The sequence below is a fragment of the Vicia villosa genome, linkage group LG3, assembly GCF_029867415.1.
Source record: "Vicia villosa cultivar HV-30 ecotype Madison, WI linkage group LG3, Vvil1.0, whole genome shotgun sequence".
Lineage (NCBI taxonomy): Eukaryota > Viridiplantae > Streptophyta > Magnoliopsida > Fabales > Fabaceae > Vicia > Vicia villosa.
Genome location: NC_081182.1, coordinates 3,072,094 through 3,098,871, shown reverse-complemented (window position 1 = coordinate 3,098,871; position 26,778 = coordinate 3,072,094). Strand labels below are relative to the sequence as shown.

The window sequence follows — 26,778 nt, the reverse complement described above, 5'->3', positions numbered from 1 at the left end:
GGATGATGGGAATCAATTAAGCATATCAGAATCTTGAGTCCCTTTGAGAATCACAAAACCCTAATTTTCCTGAGCCCTTTGATGAATCACCTACTTTGTGAGACAAGTAACAAGCAAACATATTTTTGTATATTTTAAGTTTGAAAACAATGCATGAATGATTTTATATGAAATGAATGATGAAAATGAAGTGAGATATTAGGGTAAAAATTTGGGGTATGACAATAACCACATAGACATACCTCTTTCCACACAAGTTTTCTATCTGCATCGATCCAATTAAATCCATATGAAGAAGTTCCATTACTTTGGAAGTGGTTTGATGTTACAACATTGGATGTGACATCTCAGTTTGCTTCCTAATTTCACACTTACCATAAAATTTCCTTTCCTCGATCTTGATTTATGGCATATCTCTATTATCTCCTTTATATATGACTTCCTTCATTATTTTGAGATGAAGGTGTCCAAGATTGTGGTGCCATAGCTTCACTTCATTCTCCTTGGTTATTACGCATGTGGAAGAATAAGCATTTATTTGAGGTTCCCACATATAACAATTGTCTTTAGAACTTACACCCTTCATCAGAATAACATATTTATCATCTTTAACTAAACATTCTGACTTTGAGAAATTAACTAACAATCCTTGGTCACACAACTGACTAATGCTGATAAGATTAATAGTTATTCCCTTCACAAGAAAACATCTTCTAGACTAGGAGAACCAGCACATACCAACTTCCCAACTCTTTTAATTTCACCTTTAAATCCATCACCAAATCTGACAGCACCTGTAGGCTGCAGTCTGATATCCACCAACAACTTTTGAACCCCTGTCATATGCCTAGAGTATCCACTGTCAAAGTACTAGTCTTTTATAGTTAAAGCTCTTAAAGAAGTATGAGCTATAAGGTTAACATCCATATCTTTAACACTTCTCTTTTTACTCACTTGATTAGCCTTAGAATGGTCTGAAGATTTTTGAACTCCATGCAATTTGTAACAAATAGGCTTTATATGCACATACTCACCACAGTAATGACATCTCCAAGTTAAGGATTGAGATTTGGTTGAAGTTACATCATGTTTGCCAGGATGTTGTAACATGTGGTTAGACATGGTGATCATTTTCTTCTTTTCAAAAGGAAAACACTTTTCTACGACCTTTTCTTTTGTTGATTACTAGATGGATAGGTAACTTTTGTATCTTCAGCCTCTTTCATCCTACCAGTTCCATTTTTCATCCTTCTCAAGGAATTTGTCATGTTTTCAAGCTTGGAATTTAAGAGAGTTATCTCACATTGAATATGAGAGCTAGTACATAAAAGTTCCTTTTTTTCATTCTCAATTCAGATATGATCTTTCTCTGATTTTCTTTTTCCTTAAGGATTTCTTCACACCTGTCACAAGTATCCTTGTAGGACACAATCAGATCTTCATAGAGGACATTTTCATCACAAGATTCTACATCATTTGTCCATCTTCTAGAGAGCAATCACATGTTTGACTATCTCAGTGTTAGGTTCATCTTCTGACTTATCATCATCAAATAAAGATACAGATGTTAGAACATCATCTGCTGACAGAAAACTAATCACTACCTTGTGCAACTTCTACTATGATAGTATTCGTTCAAAGCTAAACAACCATACTTTACAACTTATCACCTAATCACTATCTTGTGCATTTTCTACTATGATAGTATTAGTTCAAAGCTAAACAATCCTAGTTTACAACTTATCACCTAATCAGTACCTTATACAACTTCTACCTAGGACACTCCTAGATATGAGATCTCCCTCTCACTTCTCTCAATTACACCCCTGTGATTGTCAACAACAATAACAATTGACAGAAGACATACTTCCAAAATTACACACAACACACTCTTTACTTAAAAGGTCATGAGTGATTGACAAATAACAATGAACAATCAGTCAACCTCAATGCATCAAAAGATACATGAGTGACACACAAAAACACAATACTCTAAAAAGACTCCCAAAACCCTAAGACTCTTGTGAAAAATAACTTTTTTTTACATTATCATTATGTTTAGGCTCCTTCTTTTATAAGCCTGTGCAACACTTGGGCTTGGATATTCAATCTGACTATAACCTTTTGTAGATCATATCAAATTTAATAATTCAAATGTAAGGAAAATTTTTTGACATCCAATCAAACAAATTAAATATTCTACTATCTCTTCCGCTTTTATGGAATGTGTAAAATTGATTTGTGTAGCATGTGTAAGACATGCGCCTCAAAATATGAACAAAATATAAGCTTTCATCTTCAAAGTTAAGGGTTAAATAATTTTTAAAATAGATTTATTGTATTGAGAAACATATTACAAACACCTTTGTTTGTAAGATTTATCAGGGGAAAAATTTGAGTTTTTTTTCATATTATTTCTTTTCGGAGCTTCTTGTGGGTTGTGTGAAAAGCGTAAGGAGCTAAAATTAGGGGATGTTCTTAGAGATATTAAGAAGTTAATTTCGTGTAACTTTGTAACTCTCATAATCAACATATTTACTTTGTGGATCGTAGAGCTGGTTTCTCTTCTAGACAAAAATCTATTTGAATCGAACTGAGTAATAAATATCAGTGTGTTCCTCTACTTCCTTTGCCTTTATTTAGATTGTTTGTCGGTTGTGATTATTCATTATTGTTGGAATTTGTTTAAACTATTTGTTATTATTATTTTCTTTACACACACGCTATTGTTGGCTTGAACAACTATATTTTGAATCACCCACCAACAACTTATTTGGAACTACAACTCCTATGAATCATGAGTGCTTCAGTTTAGATAAACATATAAAAAAAACACTATGAATCCTAATATACCTAAAACAAAGTTTATTTAGTTACTCCACTAACACAATACAGTAGGTCCATTTTCAAATAATGGTAATATAAACAAATGGAACTATTGATCTTGGAATAAGATTGGCATGAAAGCTCCATGGAATCCATATGGAACTCTACAAGGCATTTCAATTTTGGCAACTGTCTCACCACAGAAATTCTTTGTATCTATTATATGAACCTAAAAAAATATGAAAAGAAGAAAATTATTAATGTGTTAAAAAATTAATGTTCCAATTAGTAATTGCAATTTGCAAGAATAGAAACTACTAAACCCACTTGAGATTTGTTAGTATCCTCATTGTGAACAAAAGTAATGATCCAACCATCATCTTCTTCAACTCCTCCATCTCTAGCCACAAAGGCTGCTCCATTGCAATATGTATTCTTCTCAAACATATGATATCCCACCTTTATACCTTCATCTTTTTCTACCTGCTTCACAAAATAATCTAAGTTATCACATTCATAACTAATGCTACTAAGGAGTTTGCTATAGCAATTTTTTTACCATTTCTTCTTCAAAGTATAGCTTTGCTAAACCTCTATACTTTTGCACATCTAAATAACACAAAAGCAAAATCATGTTAAAAAATAGCATAGCCAAACATGACCTTACAAGTTATATTGTTACCTTGAGTGGTAGAGCTTGCAATGTGATCAACTACTTGTGTGTAAGCATATCTATGCTTAATACCAACAAAGTTTTCATTGATCATTGGAAAATCCATGTAAACTACTTTCTCACCACAGAGATCTTTCTCCTTAACCTCTCCGGTTTGCATGTTCAACCGCCATTCGTAAGAACGAGATAAGCAGTCAAATTCTTTCGAACACGGGTCGGGTTTAGGAACTAAAGAGTCAAGTGATCTGCAGCCCCTCACTACAACCTGTTCATCGATAAAATTAGGCATACCTTCAATTTTCAGCTTATTTCTTTAAGCACTTATATGAAGATGAATCTTATACAATATTACTTCAGGATAACAACTTGCCTCATCTCCATCCTCAAAAGAATTGATAATATGAAAGGTGCAATTAGGTTCCACTTCAAACCATTTGATTGACTCAGCATTACCATAGCGCGGCATTACCCCAATCCTTGCATAATCTTTCTTATCATACTTCATTAATCTACATTGAAACAAGAGAATCTTAGTTACTTAACTTTTCTATACCCTAAATTGAAGGCATTCAATTGATATGAAATGAACTCACGGTCCTCCTCTTAGAACTCTCATAAGATCAATGGTTAGTGGAAAATCCATGATCACATTGTACCTGTAAGAAAAATCACATGAAAACATATTCTACAATGCAATTTTGATTTCTTGTTTTCCAAGAAAGCTTAATAGTCTGTAATGCTACCTTTGTGTAACACCTATGTCATGGCAAAGACTACACCTCTTTAGTTTGATATCAACTTTATGAACCAACTTCCTTCCATCAGCTGAAAAAAAAGTCAGTGATTAATAAAGAAGCTAATTTTTTTCAAGTTTTTTCTCTTGCAGAGAACAAGAGCATACCAGAAATAATTCCAACCACAACATAAGGTTTTGTTGGTGAGAAACCAAATATAACTAGCTCTTCTGTAGTTGGAGCTTTCTGTGATGATACATGAAAAAGAATTTCTGAGTGAAGAAACAATTAAAGAGTGCTAAAATTGTAATAAGAAAAAAAAACCTTTGGATGACTCGCAAAAGGTCGATTCCAAGCTGCACTGAGTTCCCAATTGTTCAAAGTTTTCAAGGAAAATATATCAATCTCTTGTGGCATGTGACTTTCAGCAACTGAGTAGAATTTTCCTGAATGCTCAAACACATTGGTGTTGCTCAGGTATTTGTTTACTGTGCCTGATCTCAACCAGTTCAGTAGATAAGCAAACAAAATGGCAAGTGAATGGCCTTCTGCTGCAGGAAGAAACAATGGCTTGTTTCTTTGTTTTTCGAGGTTGTATGTTTCGGTTTCGACGTGTTTGTTGTTGTAGATGATATTCCAGGCTCCATGACTTGATTTTTGAAAATACAATGCATGAAGCATTCCTTCTCCTTCCACCCAAATGTGACTTGACTTACCAAAGATAGAATTTGTTGATTTTAGTCCTCCAAAAAGTGGATTTGATCCTGCATATTATGTTTGTATGTAGATAGTGTTAGGAGTTTGAAAAATAAAGGAAGTCCTTGATCCCTATAGAAAGCATAAAGTAAGATGGATTGCTTAACGATCGCAAAAAAGTTGCAAGTCTTAATATTTGATTTGGATGAAAAATAAGAGATTGTTGATTTTGAGATTTTAAAAACATTATAATTGAAACTTATAGAATCGGGGACCAAATGTTGGGTTTGGTTAAAAATATACTTGTTGAAGAAGTCTCACATCGTTTATTTTTGTGAAGGAAGAAGGAGTCTAAAATTATATATAGAATTCAAGTTTTTTTTTATAAGATGCACCAGTCAACTAGTCAAAAGCATTTTAAGCTTGTATTTGACTTTCTTTGTTCCCATATGCTCTTGTATTAGAGTATTGTGAGTATAGTTAAATATTTGTTTTGGAGGGTATGAGTGTATTGGGTCTCTGTTAATTGAGGGTATATTATGTGTTATAATAATTTTCACACAGTGTTACTTTCTGGTTGTCTATTGACAACGGCCGTGGTTTTTTTTCTTTCGGTTTTAGAGTTTCTATGTTATGTTTTTGTATTGTGTTCCTCTTTTTCTCTATGTTTGTTATTTTTCTAACAACGGGTATCAGAGTCTCGTTCAACTTGGTGGACGAGAATGTTGAATGCAAGTGTGATTCTATGCGTTTTACAAGTAAATGTCTTCTAAAGATTTTGGTAATGACAACAAAATAAAAAAGTCTAAGTTACAAGCATCATCAGAGTCAATAAGCAAGTATAAGTCAAAATATTCTAATTCTTGTTGGAAGAGCTAAATAAAGTTAAATCAAAAAGAAATTTAAGCTATGAAAGTTCGCATGATCACACGATTAATGTTTTATCTTGTATTTTTGTCAATAAAATATAAATGAAAAAAGACAAAGTCTTGTAATATTAAGACAATGTTCATAGACACAATTTTTTTTTAAAACCCTTCATCCTTTTACTAAAACTTCTTAAAACCAATTAAAACTAGTACTTATCTAGATCTTAAACAGAACATGCATATATAATAAAGTTAAAAAGAATTCTAACCATTTCTAATATAGACACCCTCTGGAAAATCCTTTGGAATTTGTCCTTGGATGCTACTAACAATTATGGCTTCCCTCAACTCTTCCACGGGAGCAAAGTTACTCTGCACAACGTTTAACACAACATAACAACACAATTTAAATATTTTAAAAAATAAATTATTGTGTGTGTTGTGTCTTTGTTTGAAGAAACAAGAAATCTATACCTTAGATGGAAGCAATGGCTTGTCAATGAATACAAAGAACGAATCCACAAAAACATCAACTAACTTTGCTACACTATTTTTCACTGTTTTGGCAACATCAAATTGCAAAGATACTTGAGGTAGGAATGATCTCATGTTATGGTGACGAGAATTTTCTGAGACATGGAAGGGTCTTTTGTCAATGGAGCAATTTACTATAAATGCATTATTATTATTATATGAAATCGCCATAACCTATATAGGTTTAATTATGTGTACAATTTAAAAAAATTGATCTCTATTTATAGAATGAATGTAAGTAATTAACTAGTGGTGTATTTAAAAATAGAAGGAAAAAGTGATGATTTGATGTAAAATAGAAAATGCATGAAAAATGTACTTTTGCATGTGGAAAAGAGAAGCAACTTGTAACAAAATAAAAGAGAAAAGAAAGGCATCTGTATACAGCGCTAGGTGAAATCCGGTTTTTGGCGTATGCACATGTTTTCAAAAATAAATATCTAATTTTTTAGAGGTTATAAGAACACACCAATATTGCAAGTTCACATTTCATGATTGTAAGTTAGAAACAATAGATAATTAATAATACAACTTTGGTGAAATAGTTGGAGCCTATATGATTGAGCTCATGATAATGATAATTACATTTAGGGTCTTGTTAACTTGTGTCCTTAGGGCACAAGTTAAAAATACTACAATTAAAAATTTTATCTTAAATTGTGTAGCTTTCAAGAAATTAAATACACGCATTTCAAGAGAATATTTTTATAAATAAGTCATAACTTCTGTCTTTGAAGCACGTGTTAGCTTTAGTCTTACATTTATTAACTCGAAATTTAAATGAATCATAACATCAATCCACGTGGCATTTTCTAGTGTATGGCGTGCTGATGAGGGTTGCATCAACCTTGGACCGTGAGTATACAGATTCAGTGCAGCAAAACCAACTTCGGTATGGCTATTCAACTACTCAAGCCAATAATAGATTCTATAGAAAACAAATTCCATCCACCATGAAGTATTCAAAATGACTATTAAACTACTCAAGCCAATAATAAATAGTTTTTGTTGCGAGTTAAACTAGTAAAAGCTCTTATTTGGTTTTGAGATTGTTTTAGGAAGTCTCAATTTGTTTTGTGAGTTTGACCTGCTACAAAAGCTTTCATTTTGCTTGTGAAGACCATCCATCAAAATATCCACAAAGGTTCTTGAGCTCAGACATGTGTAAAATCTATATTAGTTCGAGAATAGTCCGTGTAAAATATCATCATGGTTTGAGATCATGTTTTTTAAAATCTCAGCTTGGTTTGAGATTAGCCTGTGTAAAATTTCATCCCAATTTGGAGGTTAGCTCGTGTAAAACCTCTTAAAACTCCATTTCGGTTCAGAGGATATCTAATCAAAACTTTTATTTCTTGTTTGATTAGAATTTAGCCATTGAAAATTTTCAAATTCTTGTAAAAGATAGTGTGGAAACACTTAAAAAGATTTCTAAGAGACAGTAATAGTTCAAGTGTTTAGGTTGAACATGTATAAATCTCTGGTGTCTTTCCCTTTCCCTTATCTCTTTTACTTTTCATTTATTTTTCCTTAATTTTTCCATCTATCTCTTTATTCCGCTGCTTATTTACTTGTTTGTTTTGCAAATGTTTATAAACTCAAATTTTCCTTCAAAAAATTATTTTAACCAACAATTTTTAAATCTCCACAATCCCCCATGTCATTACCCCTTCTTTCATGGTGAAGACTGGTGAATTTCTTTTGATGGGTCCTCTTGCATTGCAAAATACGAGGATGATATCCACAATTTCTATGTGTTAGTTGGGATCAATACTTCCCTCGTACAATTATATCCTAAGGATTTCTGGAGATCTTTGAGAACAATATATAATCATTAATTCAATGGGTGAACGACGACACTAAACCCTTTTACGAAAGGGAGAGCGGAGACACTATTTGAACAGGTAGTCATCGCCGCATCCATGCCCTATGTACTTCCATATAGGGGTGTAAAACGGGTCGTGGCCCGCCGGGTCGGCCCGCGCACCCACCAAAAAATGGCGGGTTGAGTTGGAATTTTGGGTCTTCCGCTTGCCAAAGCCCACTCCACCAAAACCCGCCGTCCACCATAGCTCGTCCCACCAAAGTCTGTCGCCCGCCAAAGTTCACCGCTCCGCCAAAACATACTCTTTTTTAGTTAATTCTAGTAATTTCAATTTTTGATGGTTTTATTTTATACATTTATTTGTAAATATATGCAATATTTTTTAAGTAAAACTTGTTAAAAAGATGCTTTGTAAAAAATTATTCTAAAAACTATGAAAATTCTAATTGAAATGTAAAAAAGCCTATTAATCAATTAAAAAAATAGACGGGCAAGCTTGCCGCCGCAAATTCGCCACCTTAGCGGGGCGAGCTAGGTTTTTATTCCCATTTCACCAGTCTCTACTCACTCCATATATTTGTTTTACTTCAAGACGACCTTAGAATTTCTCTAGATATCCATCAGCAGATCCTGGGGAAGGTTAATGCTTTGTCGTTATTGAGTGAGACCTCAAGAGTCTTCATACCATAAGGAAGTATCTTCTGAGTAGGGCAAGAAACCCTTCCTCATTGTGGTTGGATGAGATCTTCAAGACAAAGGGTGGATTAGTCATGTTAATCTTTCTTATTTTGGATACTTCCTAGCCTACACTTGCCAATGTACATCGGTGGCCATAGCTCAAGTTTGTCATGGGTTTACGATTAGATAGAAAACAAAAGGTGGAAACACTAAATTGGTTTTCGACAAATAGTGCCAAATGATATGATTGAACCTATAAGATTTGGATATTGGTGAACATTTGACGAAATTATTGATATGCGGTTCTCGAAGGGTGTGTGTGTGTATGTGTGTGTCTGCAAACACTTAAGACAATCTAGTAGGCATAGATAGTGAGTGTGAGATTTAGAATTTAAAATAGTTTGTGCTTGAGTTTGAATTGTGTGTAAATTTATAATACAGGTATGGTGTTTAAGAGCCCTAAAACCTTATCTTGGTCAATTGGCTCAGAGGATCGAGTACATTTTATCATTTGAAGTTCTCCACAGGCCGGTAAGCCATAATAACGCGTGCCAATAAGGCGTATTCATTCCCTAGTTTGTCATATTTCTAAAGATTTAGGTGACTTGATTTCGAGCGGATTGAATTTTGGCCTAGTCCGAAACAAAAAATGAGTGTGATGATAAAAAGATTTATCAGATATCACCCTAAGAAAGTATCCTTCGAGTAGGGCAAGGAACTCTTACTCGTCGTGGTTGCACGAGAGATTCTAGAAATTAGAGCGACACATTCACGCCATCCTATTATTGGGAGACAGTCCATACGCCTTCGTTTGCCAGGGGGCGTCATGACTGGGGATTTTTGTCAACAGCTTAGGTTTGTCACAGGTTCACCAAAAAATTAGAGAGAAAAAATTAAAATTGCTAAGCATGTTTCCCATATACTAAGCCAAATAATATGATCGTACTTAAAAGATATGGATACTGGTAAATGTTAGAGAAATATCATTGATATGTGGTTCTTGAAGGTGGGGGTGTACCTACAAACACTGAGACTATTAAGTCAATAAATATCGTGAAATGAAATTTAAGACTTATAATAGTGTGTAATTGAATATGAATCAACCTTATAGTATGTGTTTAGGGTGTAAGAGCCCTAAAGCCTTTTATGAGATATATTCAATATGTTCCATCATGTAACACTCTTCAAGGGATGGTCATTCCTAATCAAGTATATCTTTAGAATGTGTATATTGCTTGATCCATCCTATTTCTTAAAACATAGGTGATTTGATTCAATTTTAGACGGATTGAACTTTGTCATAAGTCCGAAACAAAAAGTAAATGTGATAATAAAAAAAGTCTATCAAATATCAAATTAATTCTATATTTCCATAGGAGCTCTCAAGAAAGAAAAAAAAAAAAAACATTAGAGACATGATGCATCGGTGGAATTTAAAAAGAATATCATTTATAACCCAATCTAAATCATCCATCTTCATAGGAGAGCTAAAATTGGCTTTTACTCCCCTCTCTTTTACCTCCATCACCTAAAAAAAAAAAACTAAACCAAACATCTAAACATATAAGTCATCCCCTCCATGCTCTACCACCAAACAGAACCAGCATAAAAAAATGAATTACATTCAAAATTTATAAGAATTTATTAATCCTATAAATACTATTATTTCTTATTGAAATTCCTTGTGTTACATACTAGTACTATTTTAGCCTTCCTTCCTCTTGAAGAAAAACAATTGAAGAGGCAATTAATTGGTGCTCCACATCAATTGCAGCCAACTGTTATTCACCAAACTCTTTACATTGATTTAGTAACACAAACTGTCCCATAACATTTGTTCTTGTGATAATAATATAATGTCAAGCAATTTTGAAGTTACTACTTACAACATTCATTTAAAATTCAACTAAAATGAGCTAGCTAGCATGTATGTAGTTACTACATTTTGCACAACAAGTAACAAAATCTTAAAAATTTAATACTCAACATTAAAAACTTTACCACCCATATCAATTGAATTAAAAAGTCTCTCTTAAAGTTGGCCACCTTCACAATAATGATTAGAACCACCCTATCTATTTATAAGCTCCAGTATAGACCTGTTCCGCAAAAGGTTGCAAAAATGAGGTGGAGCAGGACGATATAGTTGAAAGTATTGGTCTAAAACTTTGATCCGTCCTAAAAAACTGAGGGTGAGATAAGACGAGCACGCAAACACTATATTTCTAAAGTCTAAAAAATATAAAAATTCATGTTAATGTCCCTGTCTGCAAAAAAAAAAAACATGGTGGAGCGTCGCATTAGAGAGTGCGGTTTATAACTTTGATTTGTCCCACGAAAAATGTAAGCATGTCCGACAAATCATACCCGTTTTGTCACCCATATTTTCACTTACTTCAACCCAAACAAATCACAATTATATTATCAATGCATATTCAAAGTTAGATGATCCACCTACTATCAGATTTTTGCTATCGGACCACTCAAGTGATGATCCAAATATCTAGTCTAAGACGTGGAACCCAAATTCTAAGATATGGAAGAAAGGACTAGATTCATTTCACAATTGAAAAACATTTATACTTTCATAAATACACCACCCATCAACCAAACCTTTCCAACATTTTAAAACTACCACAATACAATCTACACTTCTCACCATGCATGTTGTCATTAGTACCACCATGGATTTTTATGGAAACCGAACACTCCTCACCTTAATGGACAAAGAAAAACCAGACCAACCAGAATCCCCCAACATCCACCTCCGTCTCCAAATCCAAACTCACAGAGAAACAAACGACCAAGATCTTCAGTTCAGCCCACCAAGACCTTCCATTTTTCCACAATCACCATGGACACTCTCTCACCTTCCATCACCTCCCCCTTCATTGCTCTACCATTGCATCGCATCCCTCCATCGCCACGAAGGAAACATCTACTCCATCGCAGCTTCGAAAGGATTCATCTTTACAGGATCCAACAGTAGTCGAATTCGTGTTTGGAAGCAGCCGGATTGCATGGACAAAGGCTATCTAAAATCAAACTCCGGCGAGGTTCGCGCCATTTTAGCTTATAACAACATGGTTTTCACCTCACACAAAGATCATAAAATCAGAATATGGAACTTCAGTGTCTCAGAGAATTTCAAATCCAAGAAAGTAGCTACTCTTCCGAAACGCAAAAACAACTCTTTTCTTAACTTCAACCGAACGAAAAACAACAACTCAAACAATTACAAACACAAAGAAACCATTTCTTGCATGGCGTATTACCATTCAGAAGGCTTGTTATACACCGGCTCTCATGACAGAACAGTAAAAGCTTGGAGAATCTCTGATGGAAAATGCATAGACTCATTTCTAGCACATGAAGATCATGTAAATGCTGTATTGGTGAACCAAGATGACGGTTGCGTTTTCACGTGTTCTTCTGATGGATCAGTGAAAATATGGAGAAGGGTATACACAGAAAACTCACACACATTAACAATGACACTAAAGTTCCAACCTTCACCAGTGAACACACTAGCATTGAGTTCATCCTTCAACCATTGTTTTCTCTACTCAGGAACATCAGATGGAATGATAAACTTCTGGGAGAAGGAGAGGCTATGTTATAGGTTCAACCATGGAGGGTTTCTGCAGGGTCATCGATTCGCGGTACTTTGCGTTGTGACAGTAGGGAACAACATGGTGTTTAGTGGCTCGGAGGATACGACGATACGAGTTTGGAGGAGGGAAGAAGGGAGCTGTTATCATGAGTGTTTGGCTGTTTTGGATGGACATAGAGGACCTGTGAGGTGTTTGGCTGCTTGTCTTGAGATGGAAAAGGTTGTTGTAGGGTTTTTGGTTTATAGTGGGAGTTTGGACCAGACGTTTAAGGTTTGGAGGATTAAGGTTTTTTGTGAGGATGAGAATGTGTGTTTGGATGTTGTTGGTGAAAAGTGTGAAGGGAGAGTGAAGAAGATTAGGGAATATGATATGAGTCCTGTTTTGTCACCTTCTTGGGTTGAGAAGAAACTTCAGGGTAGTAGTCCTTTTCAGTGATCCTAGGATAATGATGGATAACTTACATTGTGGTTTTTGTTTGTAACATGTTTATGTTCTGTTCTTGTGTATGCTAACAATGACTACGTTTTGTTCTCCATTGATTCATCTATCAAAATGGAACACATTTTCTATCTCAATCTTTTGAACACTCTTTTATTTGTTAAAAATTAGATAGATTCCATATCTGCCTAAAATATTGTATCGAGTTCCTGACATTCCACTTGTATCAACTGATTCCATCCTAAGTTGTATACAAACAAGAATCAGAAAATCAGTGGTTTTTTGAGTCAATACAATCTTGACCACAATGAATGAATATCTATCTCTCAAAACCAATATGGGTGCATAAAATCTGAAGATGTCAAATTAAGATGATGCAACATGGAAAGAGTAGAGGTCGGATTGTGATTGATGAGACAAAATAAAAACTTGGTATTCTTCAAGAGGTCAAAGCTTCCAAATCCAAGGCCAAGAATGAGAGAAAGTAATTAAAATGATGATTAGTGTTACCTTTTTAATTGTTTTTTTCGTGGTAATAAACGGCAAAAGCCCACATTTATAAAATATTATCCCTTCCCATAGTGGTATCTTTCATCTCCTTCCCACAACACAAGTATCTTTCACCGTTGACCTAGGTCCTCATTTGCGTTTACAGATCTTGGTTCATCATTTCAAGCATTCCCATAGCTTTTATCTATTGCATTGAAGCTTATCGCGTCTCTACTCCAGGACATTGCACTTATTTGAAGTTCCTCTCCATTGTATTAGTAAGTTGCTCAATCTCTTTCCTTTTTTGATTTTGCATGCATACATTACCTAAATAATTTATACGTGATACTTTAGGCTTAAATATAATAGATATGTCATTTGTATTTGTCTTGAACTGTCTTGCATTAAGATTTTGAGCACTAGAGCCTAGGGTTTGCATGTTATGCTTTCTTATTTGCATGTTTGTCTTTGTGTAGTTTGGATTATACAATCCAGACCCTTAGTCTGGAGAATGGAATCTATAATAGCCAGTTATCTGATTTTATGTTATGATATCTCTAAGTTATGCTTTGTTTTTTGGTTTGGCTTGTTTCTATTTTCATGTTAAAACATCTCTTTGTTATGCTTGTTTGATTACGGGAAGAAAAAAGTCTAACAACCACGAAAGATTAAGACATGGTAGAGTGTCCTAACATGCTTTCGTTTAAAGGGAGAAGGCTAGACCCTCGCGACCTGCAGTCGGAGAGACTTCTTTTGCTTGTGAGGGGTCGTCTTCACGTGTTCACGTGTCTTCGGCATCTGTCTGCTTTTGTAGAGAGATGGCACGCAGAGACGTCGTCATTTCATCTTTCGATCGGTGTGATGTTTATCACACTTGATGATGTATTAAGCCTCCTACATCTTCCTGTTCAAGGAAAATAATTAAATTACACTACAGAAAAAAAGGCCTCCTACCACGCCCAGAAAACCGAGGCTTTATGCAAAATAATCGTGGCGTAACGCTGAGGCCACGATTCGGCCACGGAAATCCAACGGTGGAGTATACGGCCGTGGCCAAAAGTAAAGTCCACGGTTTTTTGGTATAGACCACGCCTTTTTGACAACCGTGGCTTTTTTGGGCCACGATTTAGGTAGCTCTATTAAGGCCGCGGTTTGTATTTGCCATGACTGCAAAACTGTGGCTATACGGTAAAGCCACGGTTTCAATTTAACGTTTACGACACAGTATTGGTTCAAGATATAGCCACGGTTTGGTTATGACCACCTATCTAAAACCGTTGTTAAATGTTATGCTTTCTAAACCATTTATCTTTCCACCGTTTATTTCTGTATCATTATATGTATGTATATATATATATATATATATATATATATATATATATATATATATATATATATATATATATATATATATATATATATATATATATATATATATATATATATATATATATATATATATATATATATAAACCAATAACTATTACCAGCTGCATCAAATGATACAAATATCTATTGTTGACAATTGTTTTGAATGAGTTTTGGTAATGTTGAACAAAGACAAGTAGGTTCATGACAGAATTCAAACATCTTTTTATGACATCCTATGAGTGGTTGGTTCATGATTAGCTAAACTGTAAATATATATTTCACAACAACTTAAAATATAACAAATCTCCATGCTATCTAGCTGGAAGGGCAAAACAACAAAGAACTTCGTTCTGAACATCCGGTCGGGCTCCCATCTGAAAAATGTTTTCAAAACAAAGTAAGCTTGCTTAGTCAAATACAAAAACAGGAAAATAATTTCAACAAATCATAGCCAAACTTGTAGAGACATTTCAACAAACACCATGTGGATAATTATTTATATTAAACTCAGATTTAAAAAATAGGCAATGATAATCCAACATTTATTTAAAAGGGCAGATCCAATCCTAAATATACAGGACCATGATCATGAAGAATATTTACCAATGCAACATAGCTGTTTCACCCATCATACTTCTCAACTGCACACTGTCAGTGCAGAGAAACCTGGCAGGATCAAAGTACCTACCAAATACCAAAAAGTCAATTTACTTAGTGGGAACACACAAAAACACAAACATTTCTCTTGACATTATGAAATGACTTACAAAGTAGATAACTAGAAAACTCAAATTAATTTATTTAATCAAGCTTGCTCTTGACATTAATGGAATAACTAAGCACTGAGAATGAAAAGAAAAGAAAATATCTAAGTTGTCTTTTGGGTGAAAATACTCAAGAATTTCTTAGTTGTCTATGGTTAAGGTTTCCAATTAATGAAGTTCATACCTAAAAGAAAAGAACCAATTAGTTCTAGTTTAAGGTTTCCATTTTCACAAAAAATTTGGTCACTAACTGTGATTAACTTAGTCCCATCACAAAACGTAGCTTCAACATACATTCAATTTTATTTGATTAAATTATGACAGTAGCATGTGCAAGCTCATTATCATCTTACAAATATATGCACGCATTTATGTGTGAATGTGCATGTATATGAGCTCATAATAGATTAAATTTAAAAGGGTGTTATTTGTTTTGGTTTGTAATTATGGTTTGGTCTATCTTCCATGTTTGCTTATGTGAAGGGAGGTAGCATGTATACTCCATTCCAAATGAAGGGATTGAAAACTATTGTTGACTTAGTGCTATCTACATTTACATTTTGTACAACATTGAGTCTTAAAGAACTAGTGACTACAAACTGTAAATTTCTCATTAGTTGAAGGAGTACAATGATACTAGGATGGGGATAAACATTAATAGCGTAGTAAGTTATGAATTAAATGAAGATTATGTGTAGTATGATTACCTTTATGAAAGGCTGTAGGAAGTCGTTATAAGGTTTAGGAATGACTTTGATACCATTTCATTAATCACATATCCCAATCTAGTTGTTGGGTGAAGATATTTAATTAGTTTTTATATTATGAGATATTTTGTACATACTCGTGCATGCCCCTAGCTTTTACTAATTCTAATGTGTCTGGGCAAACTCATGTATTCTAACATCTAAGACTCTTCTCAAGCCAGAGAATAGGTGTTGATCATTTTTAACTTGGTAATATAGTCACCTGGTTTATGAGTGAGACTTTAAAAAAATTTAGCAGTGGCTTTCCATTCTTCATGAACAGGTAGAATGACTCAGTGCTGCTTTCGTCAGTTTTTAAACATCCATCTAGTTTTCTGTCTTCTTCACAGCTTCTTGTGCAATGTCCTGAACATCACATTCATAAAATTAAATAAGATACATGAAATAAGTTATGAAACTACTGGACAAGCTAATTTAACACTTGGGTAATAACTTTGCAAATGGTAAAATCATGTCAATCTCAACACAAGTGTAACTAAGGATAAAGAGAAGCCCAAAGTTAAGTGGGTATCCTGCTCAAAACAAATAAAACCGCTTCAAGTTCCACTAAGCCACGTTGTGAGCTACTCAAAGTTCCAGATTTAACATTCTTATTTCCATCACCCCTGAGTAGAATGTTCATTAGGATCATCTTAAACTACCAAAAGATTCTTCATTAAAATTATAAAATGGATAAAAACAGAAACACTCACCTTGGCATTGAAATGCTAGACATGCTACCCTGATCAAGATGCTTATAAATCACATCAAAAAGCTGTTCTACTAATAAATACCTCTCAGTATCCCATCTCATTAAATTTAGTTGTGTCCTTTAATAGAACATCAATGAATCCTGCAATAGAAATATTGATAAATAAATTTGAAAGATGTAATAAAAATTATAAGTTTATTTGCTATGAATGCATATGTGAAAAGACCTTAAGCATGGGATCATGTGTTGTCAGACAACAGTGCAACAGAAACTACTGAATAGCATTATGAATCTCTAACCACTAAAAGCCCAATTTTTGACATCATTTAACAAATATGTATTGATACACTCAACAATTTAGTTTGATATCTTTCCTTCTTCTCTAAAGAAAGTAACAAAACAAAAGTAATAGTGTACTCTAGCAGAACATGATAATAGTAAAAAAAAAACATTGAATCACCCTAAGGAATACCCAATGGATGAACAGATCCTTAACAATGTCTGCGATTTGATAGATAATAGTCATAGTTGATAATGAATTCGGAAAATATATATTAAATAATGAATTACTTGGCTTCTTTCACAATCAAATAGATCAATAAACAAAAGCTCACATTCTCATCTCGAATACATATATCAATGCCTACCTGATTTTGAGGACAAGCAAGAGATGTGTCTGAATTGCATTTCAGCCGCAAAAGGGTAGGCTTTTTTCGCTGCACCAGACCAGCCCTATCTGAATTGATAGCCTTAGCTTGCAGCTGCTGCATAATCAGATCACAATTCCAGACGCATAAATCTTAATTCTTCCATATATTTGATATCATAACTGCAAACAAAAAAGGTCGTCAGAAACAAAATCGCAAAATACAAAAAAATTACTTTATTCAATTATTCGCCAAACATATTCCACAAGATTGTCAATTTGCATATTTCTATTTCATCTCTGAAAGTTTGCAAGGCTCTTCTTCCATATTGTATATCCAATAACGACATCACAACCTCCTTTCATTGATATATTGATTCCCCTGCTCCCTCAACGGCACCTGCAACCCACACACTCTCTTACCCCTTTCACTATCAAAATTCACAGTACCCTCATCAAGATGACACATTGTTGCTAAATCATTTAATCGAGAGAGGTACTAAGTTTCAAGTACAAACTCAACAAATGTAAAGCCATGAATCTCATGCCAAGAGAATGATGAGCTCATTCTATAATGAAAAATTAATGCAGTATTTTCACTTATTGCAATTGTAGCGACAACTTTATGTACATTGCTAGAAATCTACCGAGTAAAACCTTTAGGAAGTGAAAAAATAAGATATAGAATAAAATCAGTTGAATGAATTTTACACTGAGATACACAACATGTATGCTAACCAAATCCCAATTAATTAACAGAATTATTAACTCACTTTGCAACTAATTAACTAACACTTCTATGCATAATTTTTCAAATTTATATACATAACCATTCGACTGACATAATAGTTAATCGACTCACAAAATGTGTGCTAACAACATGCTAACCAGATTATGCATTTTTACCTTACTTTTGAAGTCGAGTTACAGCAACTTCCTACAAATCAAAAAGTAGAGACATGCTATAAGTATATATGTTAATATATTATTTGCAGCATAATATGAAAGATGATAAATATCACAATTGATGTATGAAGTAAATAAACTCCCATGCCATTCACCACGATACACTTCTCTGGAGGAAAGCAATTGATCAGCAACTCATACAGCTTTCCCCGAACTTGAAACAGCCTAAACATAAAGAGCATATTATATGGGAGAAAAAATGTGCATGGTATGTAATCAAAACAAGAGATTAGTTGACAACACTATCAGGTAGGTATGCAAGCAAACTCCCCTTATCCTATATCCTAATACAATTCATAAACTAACAAGATTCAGTGAAACATTTTAGATAATCATGAAAGATGAGAAAACTACAAACTGAATCAAAAGTACACCTTTTTGGACTCTGTTCCTTCATTATGTCAGATGCAATTTCAGAAATATATTCTTCCCAGTCCATTGGTGAAATTGTTTGCTTGTCAGTTAAAGGATACCTACAAGTAAGACAATATGCATAAGGGCTATCAATAGTTTTCCTTAAAGCTTTGATAAAAGAATAATATATGAGATTATGGATCCCATGTTAAATTGAAAGCTAGTGGAGCTTACTGTTGGACACGGCAAGTCTCAGATGACAATATGGCCCTCCTTAAATTCCGGTTAGATTTCTTTGCTATGCGAGCAGCAAAAGTAGGAGGAAGTTGCAGACCTTCTTTCTTACCAATGAACTATAAAACTTCAACAATCTGCCATATGGATTTCCAACGATTCAATAAATAGGAACATTCAACTTATAGGATGGATATGCTAGACAAGATCAGTATATAATATAACAATTTCTGTTAACATTCAATTCAGAGTGTATATGCTAATCAAAGTGTTTATTAACAAAAAAAAAAAGATCAATAATGAAGCAGCAAGCAGGCCACTTGATAGAACATCATTCATCTAGTGGAAATGTCGAACAAGCAAAAATAATAACACTTTGTAACCAATGAAACTATTTACTACTCACAAACCCTACCAGTGAAAACAGTTGCCTCAATGCTAAAAAGCAATGAAAACTTAAACTCAAACTAAAATCAACAAAAGAGAAGCAAAAATTTAAAAAAAAATTATACACATTACCCTCTTCCAACAGAGCCAAATTAGACCTTTTTAACATGGATCAAACAATTTATCCCTAACAAAATCTATCAGGTTACCAGATTCAAATCACCACAATAAAACCTAACCCTAATAAACACAAATACGGGATACGATGAAACCCTACCAAAAGATAACAATGCAAAGCAAAATAGAGAAACTGATTTAGGGTTAACAATGCAAAGACGAGGAGAAACGAAGAAGCGGAGAAGAGAAATTGATTTAGGGTTTAAGAATGCAAACCTGTACGAGCTTTGATTTTGCGAGAGTTGTGAGAAATTGATTTTGCGAGAGTAGAAACAGAGAAGTACGAGCTTCGATTTTGCGAGAGTTGTGAGAAATTGATTTTGCAAGAGTAGAAACGGAGAAGTACGAGCTTCGATTTTTGCGAGAGTTGCGAGAAATTGATTTTGCGAGAGCAAAAACGGAGAAGTACAAGCTTCGATTTTGATTTTGATTTTGCTAGAGGAGAAACGTAGGTATGTTTTCGCTTTTTTTTTATAGGCTAAATTACAGTTTTGGTCCCCCTATTTTGTGTGATTCACGAATTTAGTCCCCCTATTTTAAATTCAAACAGTTTTGGTCCCCCTATTTTATATTTAAACAGTTTTAGTCCCTCTCTCATGTTTTTTCAAAGAAAATCGATGAGATTTTTTATTTATTAACTTATATTTTTATTTATGAAATTCAATAATAAGTTTATATACGATGATTTGTCATGTTTTACAAGTAATTTGTCATTCGAAAAGTAAAAATATCGTTAATTTTAAGTGAAAAAGTAAGAAAGGGGGCCAAAATTGTTTAAATATAAAATAGGGGGACCAAAACTGTTTAAATTTAAAATAGGGGAACCAATTTCGTGAATACGAGAAAATAGGGGGACCAAAATTGTAATTAAGCCTTTTTTATATTTAGATGAGGAGAAACGGAGGAAGAAAGGAAGAAGAAAAGGTTTAGAGAGAAAGAGGAGAAAAAAACTTAGTCGTTTTAACCTGTGTGCGTGTTTTTTTTCATGTGGTGTTTTTGTTCTTTCATTTTTTTTTAATTAAAAAAAATAGAAAAGAAAATATTAAAAGATAGAGGGAAATTAAAAAAAAAAGGAGGGAATTTTTGGAGGTTTTTTTTGGGGTTTTTGCCACAGTTTGAACTGAAAAGTATAGGCCTCGGTTTTTTAGTTGCGGTTTAAAATATCTACCGTTATATAACCGTGGCAATTGAAGTACAGGCCACAGTTTTACACTTCGGATTCAATATTCTATAACATACATCTACGCTTTGATAACCATGGCCAAATCATATATGTGGCCACAGTTTTTGAGCTGTGGAAAATTTTAGCGTGGCCGTAGGCCAAATTTCTAGTAGTGTTATATATAACCTGTATATATGAGGAATTGTATATGATGTGACTTATTTAGAAGCTGACTTGGGAAAAGCTCAGCAAGAGTTAGATGACACCAGAGGGCTGGGTTTTCATTCTTAGTAGATCTATATAGCAGACACCTGGCTACATTTTTAGAGGCTAATGGCGATGATACACGCGCTGCATACCACAAAGCATGAGCATTGAGGTTATACTTCTTGGTTTTGGTCGGCATGTCCATTTTTATGTACAAAAGTGTGATCTATGTCGATGTTATCTATCTCAGATATTTCATTGACTTGAAGATAATTCACGAGTATAACTAGGGGTTTCTGATGTACCTCTACTCTAAACTAGGTAAGGGTAGTATATGGAAGACTCGACAGTTCACTAGAAACAACTGACTATTTACAATAATATTTTTGCACATTTACTAATATTAACGTCATAATACTTAAGCTATAAATTTATGTTACTAATATTTCATCTGAACCATTTTCAGACATGGATCCACCATAATTTCCATGTCTTTCCGGCTAATCGAGGCCTTGTCATGTGCATGCTCGATCATCTCGCTCAGAAGGAATCAGGAAAACTAGTTATTCTAAGTTGCTCTTAATTGCATCTTGCCGGATGATATTTACTGAATATCATATGCTGATCACAGTGAAATTTTTAGAACAAGATTGAGAATCTATGTTCAGAATCTGGTTTTGATGATAACAAACATATATTTTGTGAGTAACAATTTTATTACTAATGATTTCATTTAGTGTGCAGATACTATGCCATAAGTCTTATACAGGATTCATCAGAAAAAGAGTACAACGACTACATCAGAAACTGGCTCAAATATGAAATCAAACATCCAGAAGATTGACAAAGCGAAACATCATTCATCAGATGTGATTAAGAATACGTCAAATAAGTCAAGATCAGCAAATCAGAAGTAAAGAAGCAACAATGAAGAACAAGACCATCCTGAATAATATGCAACAACAACAGTATCACAAGAAGCTAGAATCCAACAAGACAATCTTCAAAGAGTTAAACAGCAATATCAAAGCTCACATTCAACAAGCAAAGAATCAGAAAGTACATCAGAAGAATCAAAAGAAAAAGAAATATCAATATATATTAAGATCTGTTACAGTAAGAAGATCACATGAACAGAAGATCAGAAGTTCTGATAGAGTAACGCAGTGACATACAAAACGCAAACAATAAAAGAGTCACTCGTGAACCAATGAAGAATCTACAGCTCAACATACAAATTAGATAAAATACAAAGCCTAGAATCAAATGGGAAGCCGTTAGAAACATCATCATAAGCAAAACGGTTGCAACATTAATTGGAACAACTCCCAAGTTTGATTAAAGAAGTAAGCCACATGCAGCGCGTTGGAAAGACAAGCTTAACCAAAGAAGCACGCCATCAACTGTAATCATCATGTTGAGGATAAGGTTCTGCCAAGAACAACACATGTCACAAAATGCTCAATCTAGACAAAGCATTCAAAGCAACATTCAAACAAATCTCAACGGCTAGATTCCAACGGTAACATACTAGGCTCTATAAATAGATCAAACATCAGACTTGAAGGTATGCGTCCATGTATGCATCTAAGTATGCATCCAGAGTGAGCATCAAAGTATGTATCCAGGATACATCTACAGAGCGAAGAACAAGAAATATCTTAGAAGAAAATCTGTAGTGAGAAACTGAGCATGAAAGTATAAAAGAAGAAATGTTGAAGTCATGCATCAGAAGTTACACAAGAGGCAAATTACATGAAGTGTATGGTAAATTAAATGTTGAAATACACATCACATGCCTACTAGAAGAATCTCAAAAGATGAAGAAGAAGAAAACCTTCTGTTAAGAAGTATCCTCCAATGGAGTTAGAAGATATCCAAGAATACTTGATCATGTGGATAAATGATCATATTGAAAGACAAAGGAAACTAAAGACACTGAGTTGTTGCTCATTGAGTGTTTCATGTTTACCGATGTTGATCAATGTGTCATCAGCTGTAACAAGCTTTAAGATCAGTATTAAAGAAGGAGATGGTGAAGATCAATATGAAGAAGCAATTCACTAGAGATGCTGCTCTAAATCTGCTTTCAGACGATCATTTGAAGAAGCAACTGAAAATAGAGTTGATGCTCTGAATCTGCTTGAAGAAGATGAAGATCAAATCAGAAGCAATCAACAATAGAGATCTTGCTCTAAATCATCTTAAGAATATTTGAAGATGAAGATCATGACAAGAAACAATCAACATAGGAGTTGCTACTCCATATCTGCTTTCAGAAGAAGAAGATCTCATCCAGAAGTTCAAGAATAGAAGACTACAAGATTATGTATTATTCTTGTAATAAATTGTAAAACACATAGAGTTGTTGCTCGAAGTGTGTTATATCTTAGGAAACTTCTGATAGATTGTTTAGACTCTAGAAGTGACTTCTAGTCAGTGAGTCATAAACATATGTACTTAAAATAGGAGAAAATCTGCTTGTATAAGAAGCACTCATGTAATCTCCAGAAGATGCCTTGAGCGACCAAGTTAAGGTCAGAAGCTTGAGAAGATAGTGGTTGCGGTCATTGTGGAAATTCTCTTGGAGACCAAGTGATGGTCAGAAGTCCAGGATTCAATGGATGTTATATCTCGTGGAGATCATTGAACAATCCATTGCAGTCAGTCACAGCATGTAGTTGTGCAGGGAGTTAGTCACAACGCGTTGTTGTGCAGGTTACTAGATTGGTGAATGTTATATCCAGAAGGGATCATTGAACGGTTCAGTCATCTAGGGGTTAGTCACTCGCGGGTAGCTTGTGCAGGGTTAGTCACAGCAGTTGGCTGTGCAGGTTGTTAGTCACGATGGAGAATCGTGCATTTGTAATCATGATTTGGTTATAGTGGATTAAGACCTCTGGACAGAGGCAAATCACCTGAAGAAAGTGGATTGGAGGTAGCCTTATTTAGAAGGTGAACTAGGATAAAAATGAATGTGTCTTTTACTTTCTGTACTATTCGTTTTAACTTAGAACATTCAAGCAAAAGTCCTGCAGAACTGTACTGAGCAAGTCGGAAGTTCTGATATCCTTTAGAAGTTAAAATGAAACATCTCATTGGTTATGTAGCTCTACATCTTCATGCTTCCACAATACCAAAATCATAATCCAATAGATGATCAAACGAAAGAAAGAAAATACGTTAAAAAGAAAGGGAATTTTAATCTGGTAAAGAACACAATTCAATTCCCCCTTTCTTGTGGTTTTCCCCACCTTCAGAAATGCGGCCTTTAGACATGATAAAATTGTACTCTATATGGTTGACCTGTGGGTCTTGACTTATTTACCCTCATCTACTAAGCGAGTCATGTAGTAGTTTGGGTATATCCATGGCAATGTCCAAAGACATTGTCGTTGTTGCTGCTGTCATTGTACTCCACAGGAATGTTGATGAGATTTTTGCAGCGTACTTTGATCACTTTGCGGCAAAGGATGTATGCTGCGTGTCAACTGCTCAATCATGTAGCATGCTATTAGACTACATCCAATGGTTGTATAGAGTGTCACATTCTTACATGACACCAGATGTAGAGGGAGATCTTCTGTGGTCAGCTCATTAGGAGATCTTAGAGGAGAAGCATACAAGGGAGGACCATGTCGTTAATGTGTTACCGATATGTCATTGCATTGTGGCTATTTTGAGACAGGTCATAGCTAGGGCCGAGTTTTAGAAAGTAATTTCTCATATGACCACTCTATATGCCATCTTAATATAGGCACGACATGCATTACAGTACCGACGACAAATGAGGAACAAGGGAACCATATGTACATAATAGTGAGATTTTATTTTGTATATTTTGACATTTTGTATTATGGTTTGTACTTGGATTGATTATGAAATTTTGTATTTGACATTTTGGCATTCATACATATGCATTAGTTCTTTTATTTTAATCTTATTATTGAATGAGAAATGTGTATCATTTATTGTGTGATTAATTTATAAATGACTCATAATGTAAGGTTTATTAAAAAATGACAAAATTCTTTTAACTTACTATCAAAGGGTGTAAAATATTGTCATGGGGTTAATCTGGAGATTGGAATTGTCATACCCCAAAATTTGCCCATGCTATTTTTCATACACGAAACCAAATCAAAAGACAAAGCTCCAAAACACAGTCCCCCACACAGAAGTTCTAAATTAGGGTTTGAATAATTCAGAGGAAAATCATTGAATCGATGGCTCAAGGTGGTTCCATAGGATCACTAACATCCCAAAGTATCTCCATATAAAGTTTCAAGTCAAACAGAGCAAATTTAGTCCCTCAAATCCTGATTAGGTCAACAGTCGACTCCCAAGGGCAAAACAGTCATTATACAGTCAAAACTCAAGATATTTGGTCAACAACATTCTCATAACCCTAAAATCATCATTTGATCAAGGGTTGATCATGATGATGCAAGGAAAGATCAGAGAAGTCAAAAGTCAAGAGTTACTATTTTGGGCATGAACTGAAAAAGTCAACCAAACTTTGAAAATTCACCAAATATTCATACTTCATCAGAAAAATTCCCATCAAAGCTCATTTTGAAGGGAATTCATTCCTCTATCTAATGGTCCAAGAATCAAAGCCCATAGGTCAATGGTTTAAGAAATATGGCTTCATACATTATAGGTCCCTTTCAAAAGTCAACAAAAAGACATGTTTTTCAAAAGGACATAAAATAAGAATGGAAAAAGATTTTGATGTGAGACCAAAGACATTGGTTAGAGGACTCTCTAAGGTTTCCAAAAAGTCCAAGAACACCTCCATACCTCAAGAACTGAGGGAGATACACCTTGTCAAAGTTGGATTATTCTTGAGAAAAAATGTAAAGAGATAAGGTTCAAAATCCAAAGTTTTCCAAATGGGCCTATGATTTCTTCACCCAATCTTCACTTTGAGCCCATGCATGCCCTATGATGAGATCCTTTTTATTTTTAAGTTTTTATCATTTATTTTATGGTTTTATTATTTTAAAACATAAATTAAATACATAAAATCATAAAAAATAAGATAGGGATCTTATTTTGCTCCAATCCCAATCAAATATATTACATTAATGACAAAAATTTCGTGGTCTTGAGAGCTTGAGTGAAAAATATTGGGTTTGGACTTATTTAGAAAGAATTAAAATATATTTCCAATCAAATTTTCCAAAACTTGCAAATCAAGATTCAACAAGATTCTTTTTAGTTTTGTTAACCTAATTGCACCTCTATAAGTACCTGAACAGAGACAATTGCTAGGATGGACGATTTTGCAGCCATAAGCACACCAAACCCGAGTTCAAAATCCTTCAAAAAACTCAAACTTCAATATTGAGATTCAGGCCGATTCAAGTGTCACTAGCGATCTCAATACACTCCTGGATCATCACTGAAGGGTTCCCAACCACTTTCGAGTCACAAACCATCCAGAATCGAACACTGTAAGTGATTCTTGGCCGCTTCTTGAATTGCTTCGATCCTACAGATTTACGCATCCATATCCATATCCAATTGCATATTTGTGTTTATTATGTTGTGTTGATCGTTTCTGGAAAGTTTTGGACGATTTAACGCTGAGATGAATATAGTGCCATGTTAGGGTTTTGTGCTCCGATTTGGGGCTTTTTAGTACAGGTGAAATTACAGCCAATCAATGAC

General features: G+C 34.2%; 2 protein-coding genes and 1 long non-coding RNA gene across 7 annotated transcripts; 1 reads left to right on the top strand and 2 right to left on the bottom strand.

Annotated features, from left to right (window-relative positions):
* Positions 1-2,722: 2,722 nt before the first annotated feature.
* Positions 2,723-6,491, bottom strand: LOC131654759 (carotenoid 9,10(9',10')-cleavage dioxygenase 1-like). The gene is made up of 11 exons (XM_058924694.1): positions 6,273-6,491; positions 6,068-6,170; positions 4,558-4,997; positions 4,401-4,479; positions 4,243-4,324; positions 4,093-4,155; positions 3,870-4,008; positions 3,509-3,764; positions 3,386-3,435; positions 3,154-3,309; positions 2,723-3,055 (listed from the first exon to the last, which is right to left on the bottom strand). Exons 1-11 carry the CDS (start codon positions 6,405-6,407, stop codon positions 2,936-2,938), a joined length of 1,623 nt encoding a protein of 540 aa, XP_058780677.1. The 5' UTR covers positions 6,408-6,491; the 3' UTR covers positions 2,723-2,935.
* A 5,016-nt stretch (positions 6,492-11,507) lies between these two features.
* LOC131660064 (protein JINGUBANG-like) lies at positions 11,508-12,884 on the top strand. Its single transcript, XM_058929191.1, has one exon. The coding sequence runs from the start codon at positions 11,520-11,522 to the stop codon at positions 12,882-12,884; it is 1,365 nt and encodes a 454-aa protein (XP_058785174.1). The 5' UTR covers positions 11,508-11,519.
* Positions 12,885-14,876: 1,992 nt separating this feature from the next.
* On the bottom strand, positions 14,877-20,203 carry LOC131660067 (uncharacterized). Of its 5 annotated transcripts, none has more exons than XR_009300689.1 (10): positions 19,950-20,203; positions 19,170-19,306; positions 18,956-19,054; positions 18,677-18,746; positions 18,522-18,552; positions 17,617-17,798; positions 16,712-17,110; positions 16,481-16,623; positions 15,351-15,431; positions 14,877-15,121 (listed from the first exon to the last, which is right to left on the bottom strand). It is a non-coding gene; the product is annotated as an uncharacterized LOC131660067 (long non-coding RNA). The 5 variants fall into 5 exon arrangements; XR_009300688.1 differs by having other exon boundaries at positions 16,481-16,883; positions 16,971-17,110; XR_009300691.1 differs by having other exon boundaries at positions 16,971-17,110.
* Positions 20,204-26,778: the final 6,575 nt, after the last annotated feature.

Bases quoted from the DNA above. Each gene is read 5' to 3' on its own strand.
- LOC131654759 (XM_058924694.1), bottom strand. From the start codon at position 6,407: ATGAGATCATTCCTACCTCAAGTATCTTTGCAATTTGATGTTGCCAAA. The intron at 3,765-3,869 runs GCAAGTTGTTAT...ATCGATGAACAG, and splicing joins CTTTTGAGGATGGAGATGAG to GTTGTAGTGAGGGGCTGCAG. The intron at 3,436-3,508 runs GTAACAATATAA...TGTGTTATTTAG, and splicing joins TGCAAGCTCTACCACTCAAG to ATGTGCAAAAGTATAGAGGT.
- LOC131660064 (XM_058929191.1), top strand. From the start codon at position 11,520: ATGGATTTTTATGGAAACCGAACACTCCTCACCTTAATGGACAAAGAA.